General features: G+C 44.2%; 1 protein-coding gene across 5 annotated transcripts; it reads left to right on the top strand.

Annotated features, from left to right (window-relative positions):
* Positions 1–250: 250 nt before the first annotated feature.
* Positions 251–23689, top strand: ARHGAP11A (Rho GTPase activating protein 11A). 5 transcript variants are annotated; one of them, XM_063439912.1, is made up of 13 exons: positions 251–282; positions 384–702; positions 12261–12331; positions 13239–13335; positions 13815–14071; positions 16606–16769; positions 17295–17435; positions 17864–17938; positions 18376–18546; positions 18679–18814; positions 18947–19055; positions 20312–20453; positions 20920–23689. In XM_063439912.1, the coding sequence occupies exons 2-13, from the start codon at positions 574–576 to the stop codon at positions 22374–22376; spliced, it is 2949 nt and encodes a 982-aa protein (XP_063295982.1). In that variant the 5' UTR covers positions 251–282; positions 384–573; the 3' UTR covers positions 22377–23689. The 5 variants fall into 5 exon arrangements, with proteins under 5 accessions (XP_063295982.1, XP_063295983.1, XP_063295981.1 ...); XM_063439913.1 differs by lacking the exon at positions 251–282 and having other exon boundaries at positions 329–702; positions 18679–18790; XM_063439911.1 differs by lacking the exon at positions 251–282 and having other exon boundaries at positions 329–702.
* Positions 23690–25238: the final 1549 nt, after the last annotated feature.

The following is a 25238-nucleotide window of genomic DNA, read 5'->3' as shown; positions in this document are numbered from 1 at the left end:
CAGGGTATAGGAGGTTATTAATATATTGTGAGGGCCTGGTGGGCACTGAGTGTGAGTGAGAGCAGGGTATAGGAGGTTATACTGTGAGGGCCTGGTGGGCACTGAGTGAGAGCAGGGTATAGGAGGTTATACTGTGAGGGCCTGGTGGGCACTTGGTGTAATTGAGGGGAGGTTATATTGAGCGAGAGAAGAGGAAGTTACACTGAGTGAGAGCAGGATATAGGAGGTTATCCTGTGAGGGCCTGGTGGGCACTGAGTGTGAGTGAGAGCAGGCTATAGGAGGTTATACTGTGAGGGCCTGGTGGCCACTTGGTGTAATTGAGGGGAGGTTATATTGAGCGAGAGAAGAGGAAGTTACACTGAGTGAGAGCAGGATATAGGAGGTTATTATACTGTGAGGGCCTGGTGGGCACTTGGTGTATGTGAGGGGAGGTTATCTTGAGTGAGAGTAAGTTATAGGTTGTTCTAATACTGAGCAGGTTATATTGTGGGAGAGCTATAGCGGTTGTTATACTGTGAGAGCCTGGAATGGACTGACAGCACGGTGACAGGACTAAGAGAGACACCGATATCATGAAGCAAAGTCCGGACTATCCAAACCTGGCCAGACTGGCCGTCATCCAGCACCTCCGCTCCTATGGCATCAAAATCAAACACTGGAACTGCAAGCAACGGCCTGACACAGGGAAAGGACAGCCCAGTGTGAGTATACTGTCTGCTTACATAGCCAGCCCAGTTTGAGTACACCGTCTGCTTACATAGCCCAGTGTGAGTATACTGTCTGCTTACATAGCCCAGTGTGAGTATACTGTCTGCTTACATAGCCAGCCCAGTTTGAGTACACCGTCTGCTTACATAGCCAGCCCAGTGTGAGTATACCGTCTGCTTGCATAGGCAGCCCAGTGTGAGTATACCGTCTGCTTGCATAGGCAGCCCAGTGTGAATATACCGTCTGCTTGCATAGGCAGCCCAGTGTGAGCATACCGTCTGCTTGCATAGGCAGCCCAGTGTGAGCATACCGTCTGCTTGCATAGACAGCCCAGTGTGAGCATACCGTCTGCTTGCATAGACAGCCCAGTGTGAGCATGCCGTCTTTTTTTATCTGGAAGGGAGATAGCCAGCCCAGTGTGCGTATGCTGCCTGCACACTTAGCCAGCCCAGTGTGCGTATGCTGCCTGCACACTTAGCCAGCCCAGTGTGCGTATGCTGCCTGCACACTTAGCCAGCCCAGTGTGCGTATGCTGCCTGCACACTTAGCCAGCCCAGTGTGCGTATGCCGCCTGCACACTTAGCCAGCCCAGTGTGCGTATGCCGCCTGCACACTTAGCCAGCCCAGTGTGCGTATGCCGCCTGCACACTTAGCCAGCCCAGTGTGCGTATGCCGCCTGCACACTTAGCCAGCCCAGTGTGCGTATGCCGCCTGCACACTTAGCCAGCCCAGTGTGCGTATGCCGCCTGCACACTTAGCCAGCCCAGTGTGCGTATGCCGCCTGCACACTTAGCCAGCCCAGTGTGCGTATGCCGCCTGCACACTTAGCCAGCCCAGTGTGCGTATGCCGCCTGCACACTTAGCCAGCCCAGTGTGCGTATGCCGCCTGCACACTTAGCCAGCCCAGTGTGCGTATGCCGCCTGCACACTTAGCCAGCCCAGTGTGCGTATGCCGCCTGCACACTTAGCCAGCCCAGTGTGCGTATGCCGCCTGCACACTTAGCCAGCCCAGTGTGCGTATGCCGCCTGCACACTTAGCCAGCCCAGTGTGCGTATGCCGCCTGCACACTTAGCCAGCCCAGTGTGCGTATGCCGCCTGCACACTTAGCCAGCCCAGTGTGCGTATGCCGCCTGCACACTTAGCCAGCCCAGTGTGCGTATGCCGCCTGCACACTTAGCCAGCCCAGTGTGCGTATAGCGCCTCGCCTGCACACTTAGCCAGCCCAGTGTGCGTATAGCGCCTCGCCTGCACACTTAGCCAGCCCAGTGTGCGTATAGCGCCTCGCCTGCACACTTAGCCAGCCCAGTGTGCGTATAGCGCCTCGCCTGCACACTTAGCCAGCCCAGTGTGCGTATAGCGCCTCGCCTGCACACTTAGCCAGCCCAGTGTGCGTATAGCGCCTCGCCTGCACACTTAGCCAGCCCAGTGTGCGTATAGCGCCTCGCCTGCACACTTAGCCAGCCCAGTGTGCGTATAGCGCCTCGCCTGCACACTTAGCCAGCCCAGTGTGCGTATAGCGCCTCGCCTGCACACTTAGCCAGCCCAGTGTGCGTATAGCGCCTCGCCTGCACACTTAGCCAGCCCAGTGTGCGTATAGCGCCTCGCCTGCACACTTAGCCAGCCCAGTGTGCGTATAGCGCCTCGCCTGCACACTTAGCCAGCCCAGTGTGCGTATAGCGCCTCGCCTGCACACTTAGCCAGCCCAGTGTGCGTATAGCGCCTCGCCTGCACACTTAGCCAGCCCAGTGTGCGTATAGCGCCTCGCCTGCACACTTAGCCAGCCCAGTGTGCGTATAGCGCCTCGCCTGCACACTTAGCCAGCCCAGTGTGCGTATAGCGCCTCGCCTGCACACTTAGCCAGCCCAGTGTGCGTATAGCGCCTCGCCTGCACACTTAGCCAGCCCAGTGTGCGTATAGCGCCTCGCCTGCACACTTAGCCAGCCCAGTGTGCGTATAGCGCCTCGCCTGCACACTTAGCCAGCCCAGTGTGCGTATAGCGCCTCGCCTGCACACTTAGCCAGCCCAGTGTGCGTATAGCGCCTCGCCTGCACACTTAGCCAGCCCAGTGTGCGTATAGCGCCTCGCCTGCACACTTAGCCAGCCCAGTGTGCGTATAGCGCCTCGCCTGCACACTTAGCCAGCCCAGTGTGCGTATAGCGCCTCGCCTGCACACTTAGCCAGCCCAGTGTGCGTATAGCGCCTCGCCTGCACACTTAGCCAGCCCAGTGTGCGTATAGCGCCTCGCCTGCACACTTAGCCAGCCCAGTGTGCGTATAGCGCCTCGCCTGCACACTTAGCCAGCCCAGTGTGCGTATAGCGCCTCGCCTGCACACTTAGCCAGCCCAGTGTGCGTATAGCGCCTCGCCTGCACACTTAGCCAGCCCAGTGTGCGTATAGCGCCTCGCCTGCACACTTAGCCAGCCCAGTGTGCGTATAGCGCCTCGCCTGCACACTTAGCCAGCCCAGTGTGCGTATAGCGCCTCGCCTGCACACTTAGCCAGCCCAGTGTGCGTATAGCGCCTCGCCTGCACACTTAGCCAGCCCAGTGTGCGTATAGCGCCTCGCCTGCACACTTAGCCAGCCCAGTGTGCGTATAGCGCCTCGCCTGCACACTTAGCCAGCCCAGTGTGCGTATAGCGCCTCGCCTGCACACTTAGCCAGCCCAGTGTGCGTATAGCGCCTCGCCTGCACACTTAGCCAGCCCAGTGTGCGTATAGCGCCTCGCCTGCACACTTAGCCAGCCCAGTGTGCGTATAGCGCCTCGCCTGCACACTTAGCCAGCCCAGTGTGCGTATAGCGCCTCGCCTGCACACTTAGCCAGCCCAGTGTGCGTATAGCGCCTCGCCTGCACACTTAGCCAGCCCAGTGTGCGTATAGCGCCTCGCCTGCACACTTAGCCAGCCCAGTGTGCGTATAGCGCCTCGCCTGCACACTTAGCCAGCCCAGTGTGCGTATAGCGCCTCGCCTGCACACTTAGCCAGCCCAGTGTGCGTATAGCGCCTCGCCTGCACACTTAGCCAGCCCAGTGTGCGTATAGCGCCTCGCCTGCACACTTAGCCAGCCCAGTGTGCGTATAGCGCCTCGCCTGCACACTTAGCCAGCCCAGTGTGCGTATAGCGCCTCGCCTGCACACTTAGCCAGCCCAGTGTGCGTATAGCGCCTCGCCTGCACACTTAGCCAGCCCAGTGTGCGTATAGCGCCTCGCCTGCACACTTAGCCAGCCCAGTGTGCGTATAGCGCCTCGCCTGCACACTTAGCCAGCCCAGTGTGCGTATAGCGCCTCGCCTGCACACTTAGCCAGCCCAGTGTGCGTATAGCGCCTCGCCTGCACACTTAGCCAGCCCAGTGTGCGTATAGCGCCTCGCCTGCACACTTAGCCAGCCCAGTGTGCGTATAGCGCCTCGCCTGCACACTTAGCCAGCCCAGTGTGCGTATAGCGCCTCGCCTGCACACTTAGCCAGCCCAGTGTGCGTATAGCGCCTCGCCTGCACACTTAGCCAGCCCAGTGTGCGTATAGCGCCTCGCCTGCACACTTAGCCAGCCCAGTGTGCGTATAGCGCCTCGCCTGCACACTTAGCCAGCCCAGTGTGCGTATAGCGCCTCGCCTGCACACTTAGCCAGCCCAGTGTGCGTATAGCGCCTCGCCTGCACACTTAGCCAGCCCAGTGTGCGTATAGCGCCTCGCCTGCACACTTAGCCAGCCCAGTGTGCGTATAGCGCCTCGCCTGCACACTTAGCCAGCCCAGTGTGCGTATAGCGCCTCGCCTGCACACTTAGCCAGCCCAGTGTGCGTATAGCGCCTCGCCTGCACACTTAGCCAGCCCAGTGTGCGTATAGCGCCTCGCCTGCACACTTAGCCAGCCCAGTGTGCGTATAGCGCCTCGCCTGCACACTTAGCCAGCCCAGTGTGCGTATAGCGCCTGGCCTGCACACTTAGCCAGCCCAGTGTGCGTATAGCGCCTGGCCTGCACACTTAGCCAGCCCAGTGTGCGTATAGCGCCTGGCCTGCACACTTAGCCAGCCCAGTGTGCGTATAGCGCCTGGCCTGCACACTTAGCCAGCCCAGTGTGCGTATAGCGCCTGGCCTGCACACTTAGCCAGCCCAGTGTGCGTATAGCGCCTGGCCTGCACACTTAGCCAGCCCAGTGTGCGTATAGCGCCTGGCCTGCACACTTAGCCAGCCCAGTGTGCGTATAGCGCCTGGCCTGCACACTTAGCCAGCCCAGTGTGCGTATAGCGCCTGGCCTGCACACTTAGCCAGCCCAGTGTGCGTATAGCGCCTGGCCTGCACACTTAGCCAGCCCAGTGTGCGTATAGCGCCTGGCCTGCACACTTAGCCAGCCCAGTGTGCGTATAGCGCCTGGCCTGCACACTTAGCCAGCCCAGTGTGCGTATAGCGCCTGGCCTGCACACTTAGCCAGCCCAGTGTGCGTATAGCGCCTGGCCTGCACACTTAGCCAGCCCAGTGTGCGTATAGCGCCTGGCCTGCACACTTAGCCAGCCCAGTGTGCGTATAGCGCCTGGCCTGCACACTTAGCCAGCCCAGTGTGCGTATAGCGCCTGGCCTGCACACTTAGCCAGCCCAGTGTGCGTATAGCGCCTGGCCTGCACACTTAGCCAGCCCAGTGTGCGTATAGCGCCTGGCCTGCACACTTAGCCAGCCCAGTGTGCGTATAGCGCCTGGCCTGCACACTTAGCCAGCCCAGTGTGCGTATAGCGCCTGGCCTGCACACTTAGCCAGCCCAGTGTGCGTATAGCGCCTGGCCTGCACACTTAGCCAGCCCAGTGTGCGTATAGCGCCTGGCCTGCACACTTAGCCAGCCCAGTGTGCGTATAGCGCCTGGCCTGCACACTTAGCCAGCCCAGTGTGCGTATAGCGCCTGGCCTGCACACTTAGCCAGCCCAGTGTGCGTATAGCGCCTGGCCTGCACACTTAGCCAGCCCAGTGTGCGTATAGCGCCTGGCCTGCACACTTAGCCAGCCCAGTGTGCGTATAGCGCCTGGCCTGCACACTTAGCCAGCCCAGTGTGCGTATAGCGCCTGGCCTGCACACTTAGCCAGCCCAGTGTGCGTATAGCGCCTCGCCTGCACACTTAGCCAGCCCAGTGTGCGTATAGCGCCTGGCCTGCACACTTAGCCAGCCCAGTGTGCGTATAGCGCCTGGCCTGCACACTTAGCCAGCCCAGTGTGCGTATAGCGCCTGGCCTGCACACTTAGCCAGCCCAGGGACGCTAAATACAGTCCTGGCTAGTGTAGTATAGACACTGCCTGTTTACTTGGGCTAAAATAAGGGACACCACATGCTGGCCTGCCCAATGTGAGTTTAGATACAATCTGTTTATCTGAATTATCCTAAAGGACACCACATGCTGGCCAGCCCAGTGTCTATAGACACTTTTTAATTGGACCATCTAGAAGTCACAACAAACTTGACATCCAAGTAGGAGTAAAGGCAATGTTTAAGTACCTGGGCTATTCTAAAGGACACTGCAAGTTGGCTAGTACTTTGGATTGCCAGATCCACATGAATGTACACATTTTCTTGGCTACACTAGGAGGCACGGTTGTTAAACAAAATATGGGTCCCAAAAGCAACTGCTTTGATTAAGTTTTCTTTCTGCAGCATATGAATCCAACATACTACCTTATAGCACTCAACTGCTGATAGTCAGCATGGACCCATTTGCATGTACAAAGGTTATTTTGGAAGTTTCATCTCCATTATAAATGTCTGCATTTTCTTCATAAAATTATGCATTATACAATTTTTTTTATGTGCAGAATATTTGTCAATCTCAATGTTTAAACATAAAAAGTGAGGGAATGTTGTGAAAAAAAGTGTTGTGCAATGGTGTGTGGGGAACTTTAACATTTGACTTGTAATATGCTGATTCTTGCACTTAAGCAGATTGTGGGTGGAATTTATTTTCTTTATACTAGTTGTGTACCATTATGTAATTTTAAACATTAACTATAGACTATAGCTAATTCATTAAACATAAAATTTAAAATACTCCCATCATTTACTAACCTTCTAATACAGTGAGTTTTTACAGACAACTGAAATGGGTTATGCCCAGACTAGGATGTATCTGAAACTGTACTAAGCATATGCTATAAAACTCTGCATAGTACCGCTGGTTTATGGAGTATGCAGTGTAGCACTCCGTAGCAGTTCGGTTAATCAGAAAATGTACTGATATCAGTGTTATTCCATTTATCAATAACTCTATTCATGATATCGTGAATGCAACTGTGGCTCAGCCCCAAAAACCTGTGAAGGAATCTTTCAGGAGAAGTGAGGGCTAACATACTTTGAGCCTGGTCAGCGGGAACACAAACCACGGATGTGTTTGAACAGACAGAAAAAAAAACAAACTAAAAAATCCTAGGCTTTGCTCATGGCATATTTTAAGGAGGTGTGCTATACCTGCAGTGATTTTATAACCCAGCCTACATATTGTACCAAGTATGTGTTGATGCCCCAGTTGCCATTTTAATTACACTTTAATAGGATTTGTTTATTAAAAGGATACTCTAGATGTCAAACCTAATTAACAGCCAGGGAGGTGTTGCCTAATTGTTTCCTAACAGATTCTTTCTTTAATGCTGTTAAGATAGGATACTCCTCACATATAAAGCACTTCAAGCTGAATAGGCTTGTGGGTGTGTAGTGGTCCTTTAATTGGCTCTTTATCAATTAAAGTGAACTGTCACGTGTGAGATTTTGGCACAACTGAATTTCTAACTAAAACTTATTTTTTTTGTTCTATTCTTTTTTTGGTGTTTTTTTTTTTAAAGAAATCTCACTATTTTAATAAAATTAAAAGAAAAAAAAAAAAAACGTATGTGTGTAATGAGCTACTCAAGGAATACCGAAGAGCTTGTTTGGCATTTCTATATAGGACTGCAAAGTCAACCACAATACAGGTGATGAAGATGCTGCACATTGAGACTTTATATTTTGGCCACAGGTGGCACACCTCTGGCAGCACCGTTAGCCAGCCCTGAATGTTCTGGGCTGGTGAATGTGAGTCCTGTGCCTAGAGGTGCATTTGTTGGTTGACTGTGCTGAGCTGGCACTCTCAGACAATAAATAAGGGGCAGGATTGGCATCCAGCTTCTGCAGCTCTTTGGAGGGCAAAAGAACCCAGGAAGTGGTGCCAAGACGCTCCTCACATTAGGCTTACCAGACCCACCATGTTTACTGGGACACTCATTGATGGACAGCTTAATGAAGTGGTCTGGGTGCCAGGTCCAGCTAGGTTTAACCCTTTCTGCTGTAAACATAGCAGTTTCAGAGAAACTGCTATGTTTACAATAGTGTTAATCCAGCCTCGAGTGGCTGTCTCACAGACAGCCGCTAGAGGCGCTTCCGCGCCTCTTACTTTGAGGGGGGGGGAGGGGGAGTGGCGAGTAAGGTATAACCCCTTTCACCCCCTAGAGCCCGGTGGGAAGAGGGGACCCAGAGGGTGGGAGGACCTAGAGACCCTGTAGTGCCAGGAAAACAAGTATGTTTTCCTGGCACTATGGTGGTCCTTTAAGTAGGCAATTATACATACTGCAGGGAAACCCTTTTTCATAAATATGGCGAAATTAGGTGTCTCTGAAAACATGGTGGATACGGTACCCTCATCTAACACCACAGCCACTACAATGGTCTTTAGTAATAACTGAAAACAAATCTCTAAATCCGCTATGCTCCCAGTTCGACTGCTTTAGTCTTAAATATTTTTATTTTATTTTTTTACTTTAGCATGGAGGAGAGACCTTTCAACATCTAATGTGGAGGTCTATATTAGAAAATGTTTAGACCAGGCATGTGTCTGGAATATAGGACAATAGTCATGTCTCTGCTTGCCTAAGAACTTCAAATAATGTGGAAATGGTCCTTTTTTTTTTCTCTGTTCTAATTAAAGCAACCTCATAAAAACTGGTTTCGATTTGAGATATTAGCTGTAATAATGCTGCTTGTTTACAGAGGATCTGACTGTCAACTTTGAGTTTAGTTCCCTTTTTCCTGATGTATAGTGGCAGTAGACATAGGTAGTTACCCTATACCGGACAGGTGACATAAGATAGGGTTAAGAATTTAAATAGGTCTATGCTGTGACATACTTCCAGTAGCCAGTTCTGATGGGTGACATCGTTGGAGTGCAGCTGGTGGATGGAGGCATGGGTTGCTACTAGGGGGTACCACTGTTTGATCCAGGTAGGCGTCCAGGTGATGGCCACAGGAGTAGCGGCCAGGTACAGTTAAGTGTATTGAAGTGTTTCCCTGGAGGAGGTTCTGGTGTGTAGGAGGGTGATCTGACTCCTACTGCGTGAAAAGCCAGAAGCGCTGGGCAACTGCGTGAAAAGCACAACTGTGCTTCAGAGGATGTGCAAACTGTTAAGCTTAATGGCTCCAATTTTGAAAATGACAATGTGTTTAAAATGCTGTTTAGCCCTTATGGCCTCAGGGTGGGTGGGAGTGTGTCGGAAGACCGGTTTTACGTGTACCTGCCGCCCCTCTCCACTGAATTTAGACCATTTAATTTAAGAGTTTTCTTTTGTCTTTTTTTTTTTTTTTTTTATTCTTTATATTTGCAGTGCTTTGCATAAAACATGATATATACAAAAGACTTTCCTATTGTAGAAGTAGCTAAGAATCAGATTTTTTTTTTTCTGATCTAGTGTTCTTTTAAATAAAAGACAATGTAGGGACTCTTAAGTATCGTCGGTAATCTGTCGGCCACTGTCTGGGTGTAGTCTCCCTTTGACTAGACAGTCAAAAAGCATATTCAGGCCTATGACCAGGTTTCAGTCAAAAGAAGAACCATAAACAAAATACATGTGGAGAGAAAAACAAGGTTGAGAAAGAAAACATGCACACAACAAGTGTACAGGCCAGAATTTGCAAGTTGACATTGAATAATTGTGGGACACGTCTGGAGTAGTGCTGTGTCCCAAAATAGTCAGGTTTCTCTATCCTGCGATCCTCCACCTCTCCGGATAAATGGAACAATGCAAGCAGGGTCCCAGGTGTTCATAGTGGCCTCAGTATTCGGGCTTGCATTTTGGTCTCAGTCCCAGAGATGGAAGTAAGATGGGTGCTTCTACCACCGATGTGAGTCTGTGGGTGGTTCCGTTGAGTTGCCATTGTGGCTCCATGTGCTCCCCCTGTAACTTGCAATTTTGTGGTGACTGGCCCTAGATCCTTGCGACAAAGGAGGGTGGTCGTGTTAGATCCTGGAAGATTGTCAACGATGAGCCCTCGAAAAGCAGAGTTTTATCTCTTACGGCTAGCATTTTTGTCTTTTGTCTTGAAAGTACTTGCAGCGGAGGATAACCTCCCTGATAAGATCAGGTGGAGATTTAGCTGAGCCTGTTATGTGGTAGACTTTATCAATGACCATTTTTTGGCAACCGGATTTGGTAAGATAGTCACCAGCAGCCTCTGAATGTAGTGTGATAACTCTTTGGCCGAAATTGCAGCTGGGATGCAGTGAATTCTGACATGGTTGCAACGCTGTCAATCCTCCATAGCTGTCATTTGGGTCAGGGTTGTATGTGTTTGAAGTTGTTTCACTGTCATGTAGTGCAGAGCCGTTGCTTCAAATATCCTTTTTATATTTTTATATTCTTTATTTTTGCATTCCACAAGTTAAAGTACAGAGGTGTACATCAATTTCTTTATACATGCTTAACCCCTTAAGGACCAAACTTCTGGAATAAAAGGGAATCATGACATGTCACACATGTCATGTGTCCTCAAGGGGTTAAACAGAGTCTCTCTGGTTCTCAACTCTCATTAATGGGCATGTGGAACATTTTATGTATTTTGTTGTAGCACAATGGGCTGTATGTGTAGGCTGTAGTAGAATTATCCCTCTAGGAGGGTTGTGTGGCTTTGTGCATGTAAATCTTCGATTTACAACTGGATGGCTGCTAACTTCCTTAACCCCTTAAGGACCAAACTTCTGGAATAAAAGGGAATCATGACATGTCAGACATGTCATGTGTCCTTAAGGGGTTAAACTCAACCTGTCCAAAACAGAACTTCTGGTCTTTCCTCCCTCAAGTGTTACTACTCCTGTGTCTGTCTCCTTCCAAGTCAACGGCGCTACCATCACCTCTACCTCACAGGCTCGCTGCCTGGGTGTTCTTTTTAACTCCAACCTCTCCTTCGCCCCTCATGTTCAATTAATCGTCAAATCCTGTCGCTTCCATCTCAAAAACATAGCGCGCATCCGCCCCTATTTAACCCCAGATGCGGCTGCGGTGCTGGTCCATGCTCTTGTTCTCTCTCACCTGGACTACTGCAATACTCTTCTCAGTGGTCTTACGTGTTCCCAGATTGCACCGCTGCAATCTATAATGAATGCAGCGGCGAGGCTCATTTTCCTGTCCGCTCGCACCTCCCCACTCTGTCAGTACCTTCCAGTTAAATATAGGGCTCAATTTAAAATTCTGGTGCTTGCTTATAAGTCCCTACATAATGCTGCTCCAACCTACCTATCCTCCCTAATACAAAAGTATGTCCCGTCGAGGCCCCTGCCAAAGACCTACGTCTATCCTCTGTCCGTACTCCCACCTCTAATGCTCGCCTCCAAGATTTCTCCAGGGCTGCACCTCTTCTGTGGAACATCCTTTCTTTCTCCGTAAGACTTTCACCCAGTCTCCACTCATTCAAAAAATCACTGATAACTCACTTCTTCAAAAAAGCATATCAGTTAAACTGTTAGCAGGTTTTTATCCCCCACCACCATGACTCTTCAATGAATGACTCCTCAATGAATACTTTTCTAACAACCTACTTTGTACCCCTCCTTTTACCCTTAGTGTCACTATACCCCACTCCCTCTAGTATGTAAGCTCATTGAGCAGGGCCCTCCACCTCTCTGTTCCTGTACGTCCAATTGTCTGGTTAAAATTACATGTCTGTTAGTCCACCCATTGTACAGCGCTACGTAATGTGATGGCGCTATATAAATAATAAATAATATTGCATTTTTGTATAAAGGAATGCCATAGCAAACCTGTATTCCGAATGTTATTGTGTTATAGGACATGATTCATTTTCCCAATGAAACAATGCAGCAGTAAATACTGAATTGTTAAATTCCATTGAAGTGTAAATTACGGGTTGTGACCGCATGGAACAGTTTTTATATATCCTATGTCCTGTGTTGAAAGATCACCATGGGCGCGTTCTTTTTATTGTACAGTATGTTTCATGAGTTTGCAATCTCACAAGAGCATGCTAATATTGACTAAGTGTAGCTAATGTAAAGCCTGGAATATATTGCTAATGCAACAGCTGCAAATGGGAACTTTCATTATTATTTTGCGTTCAATGTTTTTGCACATTTTTAAATCCATTCTCTATGGACTGAATTAAGATAAAGGCTTAATTCCAGCCCAGAGTGTGTGAACATTACTTTTCACCCTTCAGGTTGTGGCACTAGGATTAGTTAGGGCTTTTTTTTTTAACTGTGTATTAAAAATTTATTGTAACTGTGTTTAAAAGTGAAGTAAGATTGACTTTCTTTTGTATCCATCCTGTAGGGTAAAGTGTTTGGAACAGCACTCCATGCATTGCCACAGATACATGTTCAGGATTATGGAACCATTCCCAAGTGAGTATGAACACCTTTATCTGTGTCTAAGTATTTTAATAATTTAGATAAAGGAATGATTGATCTTTTGGAAGAAAGCGGATTTCCTTGTTTCCAACCCAGTTTAGTAATCTATAAAATGTAATTTGTTTAGTGTGAATTTAGTTACTGACATTTCTATGCATACACAATGACAAAAGCAATTTTGTTTCTACAAATTGCAAACAATGAAAATGTTATCGTCCCACAGTGTGCTGATCTAAAGTGGAAGTGTTTTCCCAGATGCACAGTTAAGGCTCTGTCCCACATGTTTATATGTTTATGTACTTTCGAAAGTAAACTTTTGTCAACTATAATCAATTTGTGGGTTGTTTGGACCTGCTCTTAGTTTTTAAAAAAATATTTATTTATACTCTAGCTTAGTCCTGAAGCACTTACGAAATCTTTTATTGTTGTTTTATTAACCAGCTTGGTGTAGTGGCCTCACTGATTCCTACCTGGATGAATAGCTATTCTGAGACTGTAATAAAAACCTGTGTTTGAGCCTCACACTATTGTCTATGTAACGGAAATTCCAGAAGTCAGGTTGCTAAATATCTTTATTTTTTTTTCTTGCTCCCTACCTTGTGGTATGACTTGATTCAGACCTAATTTGCAGTAGTTCGTTATGTTCATTTGTCATTTTAAGTATGAAGAACCATTTGTTTAATTATATTCTGGCAACGGTTATAAAAGGGCAGAAACATTATTCTTCTGTTAAATGTACTGCTTGCATCATCCCTGGCGGTCCACTGGACAGAGCCTGAAGGTGGAGAAATAGGTTGAGTGTTGATTAAGGACACATTATGCACAACAAGTTGCCAACATCACTGTAAAATTAGTTTTATAATGAGACTTAACTGTTACTTCAATGGTCCCCCCTTTTCAGTTTCCTTGTTGATGTTTGTAATTACCTTGAACTTCATGCACATACGGAGGGTCTTTTCAGAAAATCTGGATCGGTTATGCGACAGAAACTGTTAAAGGTAAGCAATTTAGTTTGTGTGTGTGTGTGTATATAGAGAACATACAATGTGAAATGATAGCAAAGTTTCTGATTGTGACATGTATATACTGTACAGGTATTTGTTAATCAGATAACCGTGATCACAGTAATATAGATGTAACAATCCTTTCTGTGCCCTCGATTGGCCGCTTTAATGCAGAAGAGTTTACTTATTTATTTTGATTCTCCCTCCTTCATATTTACATGCAAACCCTCAAAATAATATTGTCTGAAATAATATAAAGCTCAAGATTCCTTCTTCCTTCCTATGGAAATCTGAACAGAATAGATAGACCCATTGTATAAATGCTCGTTTAATACTGATTTGTCATCTTCCTGTTAGTCACACTTATTTTATTATTTTCCCTCATAATTTTGATCAAATGTGACACTGTCCTAATGTCTGGCGGGGGGAGGCGACCATTATGCTTATTTGGAATTCTTTGTTCATGTCCTCAGGCTAAACTTGATAGTGGTGGTAACGGTTTGTCTGATGCTCCTCCTTGTGATGTTGCTGGCATCCTCAAGCAGTTCTTTAGAGAATTACCAGAGCCAATACTTCCTGCAGAACTTCAGGACAGTTTGTTTAAAGCCCAGAATTTAGCTAACAATGAGGATCGGGTTTCTGCAACACTTCTCATCTCGTGTCTCATACCTGAACGGTTTATCCATATCCTGCGTTACATTTTTTACTTTCTGCATACTGTGTCAAAGAGGTGAGTATGCAAATGTATGAAATTGTGTTATTGCTGGTTCGTAGATAAAAATCAGTCTCGTACGTATATTTGGAAACCTTGAATTTGTGTTGACACTGAGGAATGTTCCCCATACGATTTTAGATCAGCCAAGGCCTAAGGTTCCTTGACCAAGAAAGGGTAGCTAACATATATGATTTCAGAAAGTTAACAATGAAATGGTATGTCGTATCAAGGTAACAGAATCTGCACATGCAGTTTTTTTTTTTTTGGAGGGGGGGAGTGTGGTGTTTTGACAATAGAAAGAAAAATGAAAAAAGATGAGCACTAGAGAATCATGGTGCAAGTTAGGTTATACATTGGGATATAACGTCACTGTGCAATATGCACCGTTAACAGCACTGTGGTTTGGACAATTAATAATTGTAGAGAGTAACAGGTAGCTTAATTACGATGAAGGTTAGATCATGCACTTATGTATGTAATATTAAACTAGAGGTCTAAAAATGCTGAGCAGTACACCTAATATAAAACTGACTTACAAGCTCTTAATCAGACGCATAGTTTGAGAGGGGTTCCGGCCTCTCTAACATAGGATGACTGGTTGGTCAATATTGTTGATTAAGGCTTATAGTGAGATGGCCTGTTGGGATTAAAAGGAATTACTGATAAGAATTAAAAGTAACGTAAATGAAGTGTTGCTTTTAATCTGTTGGCATTTGTAGCGGCATATTATGTGTGATCGTTGGGGGTCTCCAAAGCTTACCCCTCATCATTTTTTTGTTTTAGTTTTTCTTTTGCAACCTAGTTTGGGTTGGTCAGGAGGCAGAGGTCTTATGATCAAATGAACGCTGACGACAAATAGCCTGCTCTGGGCTTAATTGTAGGCCTCGTCCACAATGTCAGGAGAGCTATTTGAATTGTTGCCTGTGCTTGTGGTGCCCTGTTACCAGCTTAACCCCTTAAGGACACATGACGTGTGACATGTCATGATTCCCTTTTATTTCCAGAAGTTTGGTCCTTAAGGGGTTAAAGATAGCTTAATAACACCTGGAGTATAAAAAGCTAACAAAAAACTATAAAACAAGACAAGCTGTCATCATTCAAAACCTAAAACAAAATTAGTCAATAGTAGTGATACAGAATCTGTATCATTGAGGAAGCTGTTGCAGCAGGCTGTCGGAAGTGCTTCAAGTGGTGACTGCTGCGTAGGCTTTCTTCGCGGGCCCCTGGGGGACAAATGGAGTTGCGGTAGCTAGGTTCCAGACGTGAGTTGATGCTGTCAGCCCGGTGGTAGCTACAGGGTTATGTGGAAGCCCTAAAGTAGGTTGTAGCCCTTTTGCACCCTGTACATCTTAGATAGGATACGTGGTCTCACCATGTACCTGTAGTGTGCGGGGTTTTCTCCATCGATACTTGATGTTGTTCACTCGTAACCAGGGATGTGAAGGGCTGGAGTGAATGGCGCAATGACAGGGTGCTTTCTGATAGGTCCATTTAGAATAAAAGTGACATGCCCTCAAATGAGTATGATGATTGGTTGCGTACTGTGTTTAAGACCGCTGTTATCTCCTTGCCCTTCTGGAATCGGATCAGCATCTTCTATCGAAGATGGAGCTTTGACAGGTTTCATTAAACAAAACATCCCTTCTGTTTCCATCAATTTCGCTTGCTTAGGTGGTAGGAGTGTCAGTAGCCTTCGCACCAAGTGCGGGAGCTCTGCGTCTGGTGATTCCTCAGGCATCACCCTGACCTTGAGGTTTAGGCTTCTCTTCTGGTCTTCGATTGCCGCAAACCTCAGTTCTGTTTTGGCTTGTTGCTGTTTCATCTTGTGTGCTGCTTTCTGCAGACCTGCTGTTTGCTGAGCGTTTTGGCGGGTATATGTTCCAGCATGCCCATGTCTTGGCGTATTGGGCCACGTCAGCTTAGATCGTGCGATAAAGGCCTGCCAGCAGTTCTTTTAGGACTGCCGTTGTGACTGGGGCCGAGCCTGGTGGCAAGAGAGACGACTTGGGGGGCCGATTGTGCATGTATGTGTTCCTCTGCTGCCCCAACGGAGAAATCTTCTGAAATATCAGAGCCATTATCAGCAAAGGCCATCTTGGGATCCATGTCCCCTATATTCATGCTTATTCTCGGATTGTCTGGCTTGGGTTTTTTGGTCTTTCAGCCCATTGTGCTGTTGCCATGGTTCCGTTTGGGGCTCCTGTAGGAAGGGTTTTAGCCTTGTAATTGGAATTAAATTGGCTTTTTAGTGCAGAGCAATTCCAACATGTGTTTATTCAGTTTAGCTGCTTGGCTTCACCCCTATGTTAAGCTGCTTTGGGGGACTCAAAGCACTGTTATTAAAACTGCAGTTTCATAGGTCTTCACAAACCATTTACTCATCTCTGAGTATGTCTGCTGAATCATTCCTATATGTCCTCATACTATGCCTTGAAATTCATTAAGCAATTGACACATGTTTAGGTGCTATGTGCACACACATACTTTTTTATTTTTATTTTTTTTTATTCATACATATGTTTACTTTTCACTTTTTCCCTCTTACAAAGATCTGATGCAAACAAAATGGATAGCAGTAACTTGGCAGTAGTATTTGCTCCTAACCTCCTGCAATCAAATGATGACAATGAAAAGATCTCATCCAGCACAGAAAAGAAACTCCGTGTGCAAACTGAAGTAGTGCGAACTTTGATAGATCACGCAACAAATATCGGTAAGTCTGAGTGTATAGTTCATATATTGTGGTAAGTAATTAGTCTGCACAGTGTCCTGTTGAGCCCCCAACTAGATTCTATACCAGAATAAAAAAAATACAGATTTCTTCCTGTAGAATGGTTTCTCACCAAGGGTCAACCCAGCCACTCTTAAGGTCAATCTATCTTCCCTGCTTTGTTTGATTACAGTCTTTGTCCTAATCCTAGGATCAGATAGCTTATGGCCACGACTCCCAAGGGTAAGGCATGGATACATATTTTGTGTTAGAGATGAAAATTTTAAATCTTACCACAGATTTTTTATTTTTTTAAAACCTTCATTATCTCAGTAGCATATATTCCACCACAATAAACTTTATATATATTTTTTTTTTTTTTTGCCTTTTGTTTTTCACTTGTAACTGAGTGCAAGGGTGATCCACTTCTTCATTGTCACGCCTCCTACCTAAATAGGATAAGCATATTTCTTATACTTTATATTGGCACGAGATAGCCGAGAAATCTTATTTATTTTTTTCTGACAGGGTGTGTACCTCATTTTCTGCTTGAAAAGATCCCAGGAATGCTTGGTGTTGATGGAGGTACAGATACACCTGGGCGAGAAGCGTCTGAGGGTTGTGAAGACCCTCTTCAGGAGAAGAAGAGGAGGAGAAGGAGCGTTGGAGGTGATTCTAATATACTGTACAAATCTCAAGCCATTTACTTTGGGTCTTTCATTTCTGGTGGTGTGATCTTTGTGTGTTAATAAAATGTATATGTTATATTGTCCACTAAGATAATGTAGGGACGGCATTTAGATACATGGAAAATAGCTGTATTAAATCTCTAACCTAGGGCAACGCGACATAAGTTTGGTCAGATTGATTCTAGGCTGAGGTGTTGCGTGAAAGGAAACCACTATTTATCTAGCTACAGATTAATATGCGTAACAATGGGCTCCATTTAGCCTGCTGATTTTGTTGCCATGTGCATCGCCAATATATCCCAGTTGTTTTATTGGCTATGCATTAAAGTGAATGTGTGCCATTCCTAGTCACCAAAGCCTTTTTGTTTTCTCGTGTCCTCATGGTGCTGAGTTTGTCTTACATTTCAGATTATGTTAGTGGAGCATTGAATAAGCTTATAACTAACAGAACACCTTCCTCTACACCTCAATCAGAGAGGCCGGGTAGGTATATATTGCCTTGTTCCGTAGCTGCATCTGGCCTGCACGTAGCATTTGCTTTATCTGTCGCACTTAGTACATGAAGAAAGAAATTCTGCTCGTATATCTCTTGGCCTGCATGACCCTCGCAGGAATGGCTACTCAAAGCTATTTACCATATTCAATTTGTTACATTATTCATTTTATAACCAGTTCTTCAGAAAGCTTAATTTATAGATCACAACTTTTTTTTATTTATTTTTTTTAGCATCCAGCATTAAAAATAGCAAAATTAAAATGTTAAAATACAAATTTTTAGTGTCTTTGTAACATCTCATGTTGTCCATTATTTTCTTGCTGCGCAGATTATGCTTTTTAACATGGATAACGCTGTTGCTTCTTAATTTTATATTTTGCTTATTGGTGTTCTTTGTAAACAAATTTGTTTTTATTTATTTCAGCTTTGGGATCCATGGTGACTCCATTAATTCTTACTCCAAGTGTCAAAAGGAAACTCCCCACAGATTCTGCACAGGGATTTTCAACAAAGAAAAGAAAATCCATAAAAAATAGCTTGGGATTTGAGTTGTTGCCGAACAGTCTCTTTGGAAGCGGATCTACACCTGCCTCAGGTATATCTATTCTAGTTACCTTTTAATGGGAATGGGCAGATGTATTTTAAGGTGACTTATTTTCTAGCCATTTTATAATGCTATCTTTTATCTTTTTTATTTTTACTGATCTCATATATATTTTTTTCTTAGCGTGCTTTGAAAGTCCACACACTTCTTTTGAGGCCTCACACAACTCATTGTCGCCATTGGTCACTACTGGCAAACACCTCTCCAATTCATCTATGCTAAGGCGAAGCAAGAGGTGTGAAAACCGTAAAGTACAAAGGTGCAACTGTGGGAGTTTTGTTTTTTTGTGGGGGGTGGTTCCTTTCTCCCTTTTATTTGCCCGTTTCTTGATAATGCATTTCATTTATTTGATCGTGTTTAAATATTTACATTTTCTTAATTTTTCTAAAAGGGTGGATTCAGGGAAAACTGGTTGCTTTTCCCCCAAAATAAGCCGGAAAGAAATGGTACGCAGATCACTTCGACTTAGATTCAGTTTGGGGAAAAGTTCCAAAGATGTGGTAAGTGCTTTAAGACTTATAACAATACCATTCCTTCTTGGAATATGGATTATATCTTCAAAAACATCTGGGCTCACTTTCCTGCTTCTTTGTGTTCTGGGGCCTAATGGTCATTTTAAAGGAACACTCTGGCACCATAACAACCTCTTCTCAATGATATTATTATAATGCCTGCTTCTCACGTGTGGTGACTAATCTTAAAGGAACACACTATTTAAAAAAAAAAACGTTTCTAAAAGCACACCATTTCCCCAGTCTATGCCGAGTTATTCACATACGTGATTGTGGCTTTAATAATGTTGAGTGACAGCCAGGGGGTTGTTTCTGCCACTGAATATCAAAGTGTAAATTTTGTTTGAAATCAGCACATTTATAAGCAGTCACAAGTAGGACAAACTACAGCCACACAAAGCAGTTCAGCAAGCTCTGAAGTGCTATATGAACCTTTAGTGTTCCATTAAAGGACTAAACCATTTACAAAATGTTTAACCTCACAGTTGTGTACAGCACGTCTGCTCTGCCCCTCTTTGTTCACCTCACTCCTCTGCTTTATTGCCTCGGACTGGGGGTTGATAAACTGCAGAAATTATGGGGTCTTTGGGGTTTTTTTTTAACATCTCCACGCTGTTAACTTTTTTTATGTATGTTTTTATGTGGTTAAAAAAAACAAAAGCTACACTTTGTATCTACACTTTATTTAAAGCGCCAGTTTTTATTACACAATTTGTTTTTTTTGTTTTTTTTCTTGTTGGGCCTTGATAAATGCTAAACCATTATTGCACTCCAATAAAGCTGCTATTATTCAGTGTTTTTTGTTCCTGCCCTCATCATGCCAAGCAAAGTGTGTCACAAAACATTGACTTCTGGGCTGTCATAGGTTAAAGCACTCCTCATAAGGTGTTCTTATTAATATATCCACATTAAAATTGGAATTTACATCTGGTAGTAAAAACTAGTAAGTCAATTTTGGTTCATTTATGTCTGTGGCTGCAGGTAAAGTGTAATGTTTATATTGCAGGGTTTAGTCCACCTCTAGTGGCAGTCAATAGGACCTTTCTAGGTACCCATTCGTCCCCCATGAGGGAAGATCAAAAACTGAGTTCTTTCTAAGTGCTCTCTTTATAGTGTGGAAGAATGACATGCCTTTAAACACCTTATGTATTGAAATTTGTGAGTAGCTGTTCACAGAAAGGCGAATACTCATTTGTGTGTACTGCCATTTTATGCAAGAATGTAATTTGTTTTCTCTCCCTCAGAGCACGAGTGGGACATCTTCTAACTTGAAATCTCAAAATATTGGTTGGAGACTTGCAAATTCACAAGAGTTGACCCCAGTGACATCAAGTCATAGAGTGGAAACTCTTTCCTTCCCCATCGAAAGTCCATTTGTAAGTGCAGGTAAGTGTCGGGCCACTTACCCAGCTAGTCAGCTTACTTCTGGTTTGTTAAGGAAATTAAATATTTATTGGTAATTATGGATGCCACTATCAAGGTGGGACACAACTGTTTCTCAGGTTTCTGTCCTAAAGATGACATGTTGTAGAGTTAACTGGTAACTTTAAGCTGCTAGATATTCCCATAAGCAAACTACTCCATGTATCTCCTCGGGCATTTTGCAATGTTGATTGCCTTTCTGTGCTATATTTTGGGAATTAGCCATGGGAAAGTGTGTGAACTAATAGTTTCAGTGGTAAAGGGAAGTGCAACATGCTCATTTTTCCTGAGTGCATTACATGTCTTTTAATACATAATCTTCTAATGATATGTAAAAGTCCAGTGCAGGCAAGTCTTTTTGATAGTACTTGTTTTGTCACTATATTGTCCCATACTCATCCACATATTCTCTTTAACTGCATCTTTATAGGTACAAAGTTAATAAGCAAGTCTGAAGACAACCTACTATCCCCACATCCGTCTGATGAGTCAAGTCATCGCAAGTCTTGGACAGGGCCACAGCCCTTCAAGTTAGATGGCATTTGTGATGAGGGCACACCTGTTACTGCACAACTTTGGGCTACACATTGCTACTCTGAGCCTGTCCTTGTCTCTGGAAAACCTCCAGCTATGCCAAAGCTTCCTAGATCCCTCAATGAAGTGTACAGGCAAGACCAAAATAAAAACAATGATTCACTGTGTGAGGAAGAGGTGAACTTGGCAGACAACACTGCCATGAGGATCTCAAAGGCCTTTACTCAATCTGGAACTGATCTTCATAGGGTAATGACAGGTGACAGTCTTGCACTAGGTAACGTTTCAGACCTGGAAAGTGAAGTTGATTTTCAAAATAAAAGTTTAGAAAGTGGAAAAAGTGCCAGTGTGTTTGACAGTGAAAGTGTATCCGAAGAGGGTATAACTCAAGGAGAAGTTAAAGATGAATTGAGGACAGATGCAGTAACAAGTCCAGCTGGATGCTGTGAAAACGGTTTAATTAAAGAACCTCTTGCTATTTCAATAACAGAACCACACAATACAGCTGTGGATACAAGCTTCACAGAACTGAGCCAATGCCAACAATCGTGCATCAAGGAAGTTGTTCTCTTAAACAGTCCTGAACTGTTTAGTAAAACCATTTCTTCCACTGCTCAAGTCAATGCTGTTCAAATGCAGGTAGATCGGGCTTTTGTTTCTCATCAAAAGGATCCATTTCCTCCTTCAGATGTTGAGACTTCCGTAAACACCACTCAAGACTGTCATCTAGCAACTTCAAAATGTAAATCAAACAGGGTGTCTGATCAAATACAACTATTCAATAGCCTCTGCCTCAGTGACAGCAGCTCTGTGCAGAAACTCAAGTCCCCCATCAAATTCCAACGTACCCCTGTGCGCCAATCTGTCCGGAGAATAAACTCGTTGTCGGAGGTGGTGAAACCAGTAATTGTTAGCAGCAGAAAGCAAAGTACAGCTAGCTTACCTATGATGAAATCGGTTAGTTCTGATAGTTCTCTCTCTTCAGAACTTCCCTACATACATTCAGATGGCTCATCACCCACTACGAATTTTAATGAAGCTTCTGTCCCCCACAAGACCCTAAATCCTGCAACCCATCTGGTAGCAAGTTCCAAGTTATCTAATCAATCGCTCAAGCATATTGGACGCTCTTTGACAAATACAACTAGTCCATCAAAATCAGTGTTTGAGGACCTAACAAATCAGGACATACCCAAAACTTCCTACAAGAGATCTGACCTGTCTCTAAAATTACCAGATAAATATGCTGCGCGCATTATATCAGGAAGAGAGCGCCATCGTTACAAGGGCTCTCCAAAGAATCCGATTGGGAGATTAAATTTCCTGCCTTCCTCTAAACCTTTGGATTTATGAAAAGGCTTCTTCAACTGTAACTCACTGTTTTTAATTTAAAGCAACCGCATAAAAAAAAAATACAAATTCAGTTTACATGCATGGTATATGCAGACAAATGTCTTAAATCATAAAAAAAAAAAGCTCTGCGTCTTTTTATGTGCAGCTGTACGTCTAGAAGCACCTTGTAAATGTTGGTACAAACTGTTCTTGGATAGATTTTGACTGAAAACTCAGGAACTAGTAATAAAGCGGTTTATATCTCGCTTTGCCTTATTTTTTATTTTTTTATTTTTTTTTGCTATTAATAATTCAGGGCTTTTTAGACAATGGAACAAACATTGGTCAGAAATTTCAGTGACTCTAGAGTACCCTGGATGATAAGCTATTAATGTGTTACCGAAACATCTGCTGTTTTTGAGGATCCTTGAATAAACTTGAGCTTTACACTAGGGATATGAGACTTGTATAATATTTTTTACACATCTCTTTCTGTTTTCCATTAACAATTATTTCAACTGGAATTTTTTAGGGCTTTTTACTCTCCTCTAACCCTTTGTAATATCTGATTTTCCCCAGAACATTGAGTGCATGTTGGCTACCAGCGCATAGCAAAAGCAGGTATTGCTGTATTTTTCTTTAAATCTAGCTTGTGTGAAACACCTGTATATGTTTTAAAATATGCCATTGTCTCTGGTATTTACCTTTCAGTTGTTCAGCTGTAGGTGTTTACAGTTTAGGTGCAGGATTTGTCTGATTTTTTTTTTTAACTTAAAATTATTTAAACAATGCGGGTGCGAAGTGAAGATTGATTCTGGGTAATTGGAGCATGTATTGTGTAAGTCATAGAGTATTTATTTTGTGCATGCAGTATGTATGTAACGCTTGTGTCCACTACAGATACTTACAATACAATAATCCCTCTGACCAAAGCAACCATGAATAATTCAGCCTTCGAAAGTAACAGATGGTTTAAGTAAAGTGGTTGTTGATTTATTGCTATGACATGGTAACTTATTCAGTCATTTAAAAAAAAAAAAATAATAAAAAAAAAAAATTGTGGCTTAAGCAGGCACGCTGTGCACCTTAACCTCTTAATCCGCCTGTAGTTGTTATGGTGCAGGGCATACCCTGTCACTGTGGCACAGGAAAGATTCACACCTGCTTAAACAGTTTGACCTTTACCTGGGTCTCCATGAAGCATGCAGTAACTTTAGCAATATAATTTTTGTGTAACTTTTCAAATTATTCATTGTCTGAGCGTGTCAGCTGACAATCAATGAATTATGTGAAAAGCTGCATAAAACGACTACTAATGCAGAATGGTTACTTCCATTTTTTGCAACAGCGGGCTGCAAGCTGTGGTTCCCTGTTGTCATTTCCAGCTATGTTGAATTGTTTAGAAGCAGTTTGATATATACCGGGGCACTTCTTGGCATCCAGCGCCAGCCCCTATATAAGCTCCATTTGTAATACATATCTTCATTATCAAAGTCTGTTTCATCCAGTCTGGACAGTATTTGCTGGGCACTTACCTGTTAACAGAACCTTTTATGTTGTCCAGGCTGAACAAAATTGATATTAGTAATGCAGAATTGTTGAATGCATATTATCAAAGTAGCTGAGATGGGGAGCAGCCTGAATGTAGAGGAACACTGACTTATATTAAACCATTCCCAAGTCATTAGATATTAAACCCAGGGATGATGCTAGGGCACTCAAATCAATAACTGCCACAGCTTGCCGTTTTATATTTATTGAACTTGGCTATGTGAATCAAACGTCACTCATAGAATACATTATACTAGGACTTGCAAAACAAAGGAAGCCGGGGAGCTAAATAAAAACTATACTGATAGTTTAAAATTTAAGACATTTCTTTATTTTATATTTTAATAAATGTGCCTCTTTTATTTTTATTTTATATTGTGTGTGTGTGTGTGTGTGTGTGTGTGTGTGTGTGTATATATATATATATATTTAACACATGACAGCCCATTAATCTCTAAATTCTGCAAATGTTTATCAGCCCCTTGTTTGACATTATATTTATGGATTTATTTACTAAACAGTGATTTGTCAAACATTTAATGCCAGTACCGCAGATTTGAAAGGTTTCAAATTAGGTGGGTTTTTTTTTTTTGCTTGTAACTTGCTACTTTTAGCAATTTATTATTAGCACTCTGTCTCACATACCTTCAAATCTGATTAAATCCCAGCACAATTTATTTACAAATTAAGGAGATTTTTTTTTTCCTTTTCCCTTTAATAATTAGTCATTTCAAAGCCCTTAATCCCTAATCCCAGGAAACGGACTGGCGTCCTGAAAAGGTCTGTGCCCCATATTAACTGAGATTTAATTTGCAGAAATCAAGCAGGTGGCTGGCACCAGGTAAATACTTATATTTTAGATTGATGTTATTTACTGCAGGTTTACTGATTAACTCGTCAAATTAATCTGTAGTATCTCTCCCGAATACTGTAGACCTTGTCGAATTGTTTCTTATGCAAGATCCACAATTTTCTCGCTGCATAGTTGTATAAAAAGTATGTGTTCTTAAGATGTCAGTTGTATGACTAGACATATAGGCATCACTCTGGGATGGATATGATCCTTCTCAATTGCATTGCTTTATTATCTAGCCAATGCTAAAAAAAAAAAAAAATTAAATCAAATCTTAGAACATCCTCCTAGCTTGCTTCCTGAATACAGTAATGGGCAATGTCTAAAGCAGAGACTGCATGCTACCCCCTAGATGCCAGGAAGAGAACCATTTAATCCTTCCCATCTCTTCTGTTTGTGCCTGGAGGAGAGGAAGAATTAAACTGGCAATTGTGTTTGTATGTAGATATATAAATGTGTAATTGCTTGTACAAGCAGAA

Source organism: Pelobates fuscus, chromosome 13 (genome assembly GCF_036172605.1).
Source record: "Pelobates fuscus isolate aPelFus1 chromosome 13, aPelFus1.pri, whole genome shotgun sequence".
Classification (NCBI taxonomy): Eukaryota; Metazoa; Chordata; class Amphibia; order Anura; family Pelobatidae; genus Pelobates; species Pelobates fuscus.
The sequence above is the reverse complement of the archived record's forward strand: the minus strand, read 5'-3'. Positions and strand labels throughout refer to the sequence as shown.

Excerpts from the sequence above, each read along its gene's own strand:
- ARHGAP11A (XM_063439912.1), top strand. The coding sequence starts at position 574 with ATGAAGCAAAGTCCGGACTATCCAAACCTGGCCAGACTGGCCGTCATC. Across the intron at positions 703-12,260 it reads CAGGGAAAGGACAGCCCAGT|GGTAAAGTGTTTGGAACAGC; the intron begins GTGAGTATACTG and ends TCCATCCTGTAG. Across the intron at positions 17,939-18,375 it reads ACCTCAATCAGAGAGGCCGG|CTTTGGGATCCATGGTGACT; the intron begins GTAGGTATATAT and ends TATTTATTTCAG.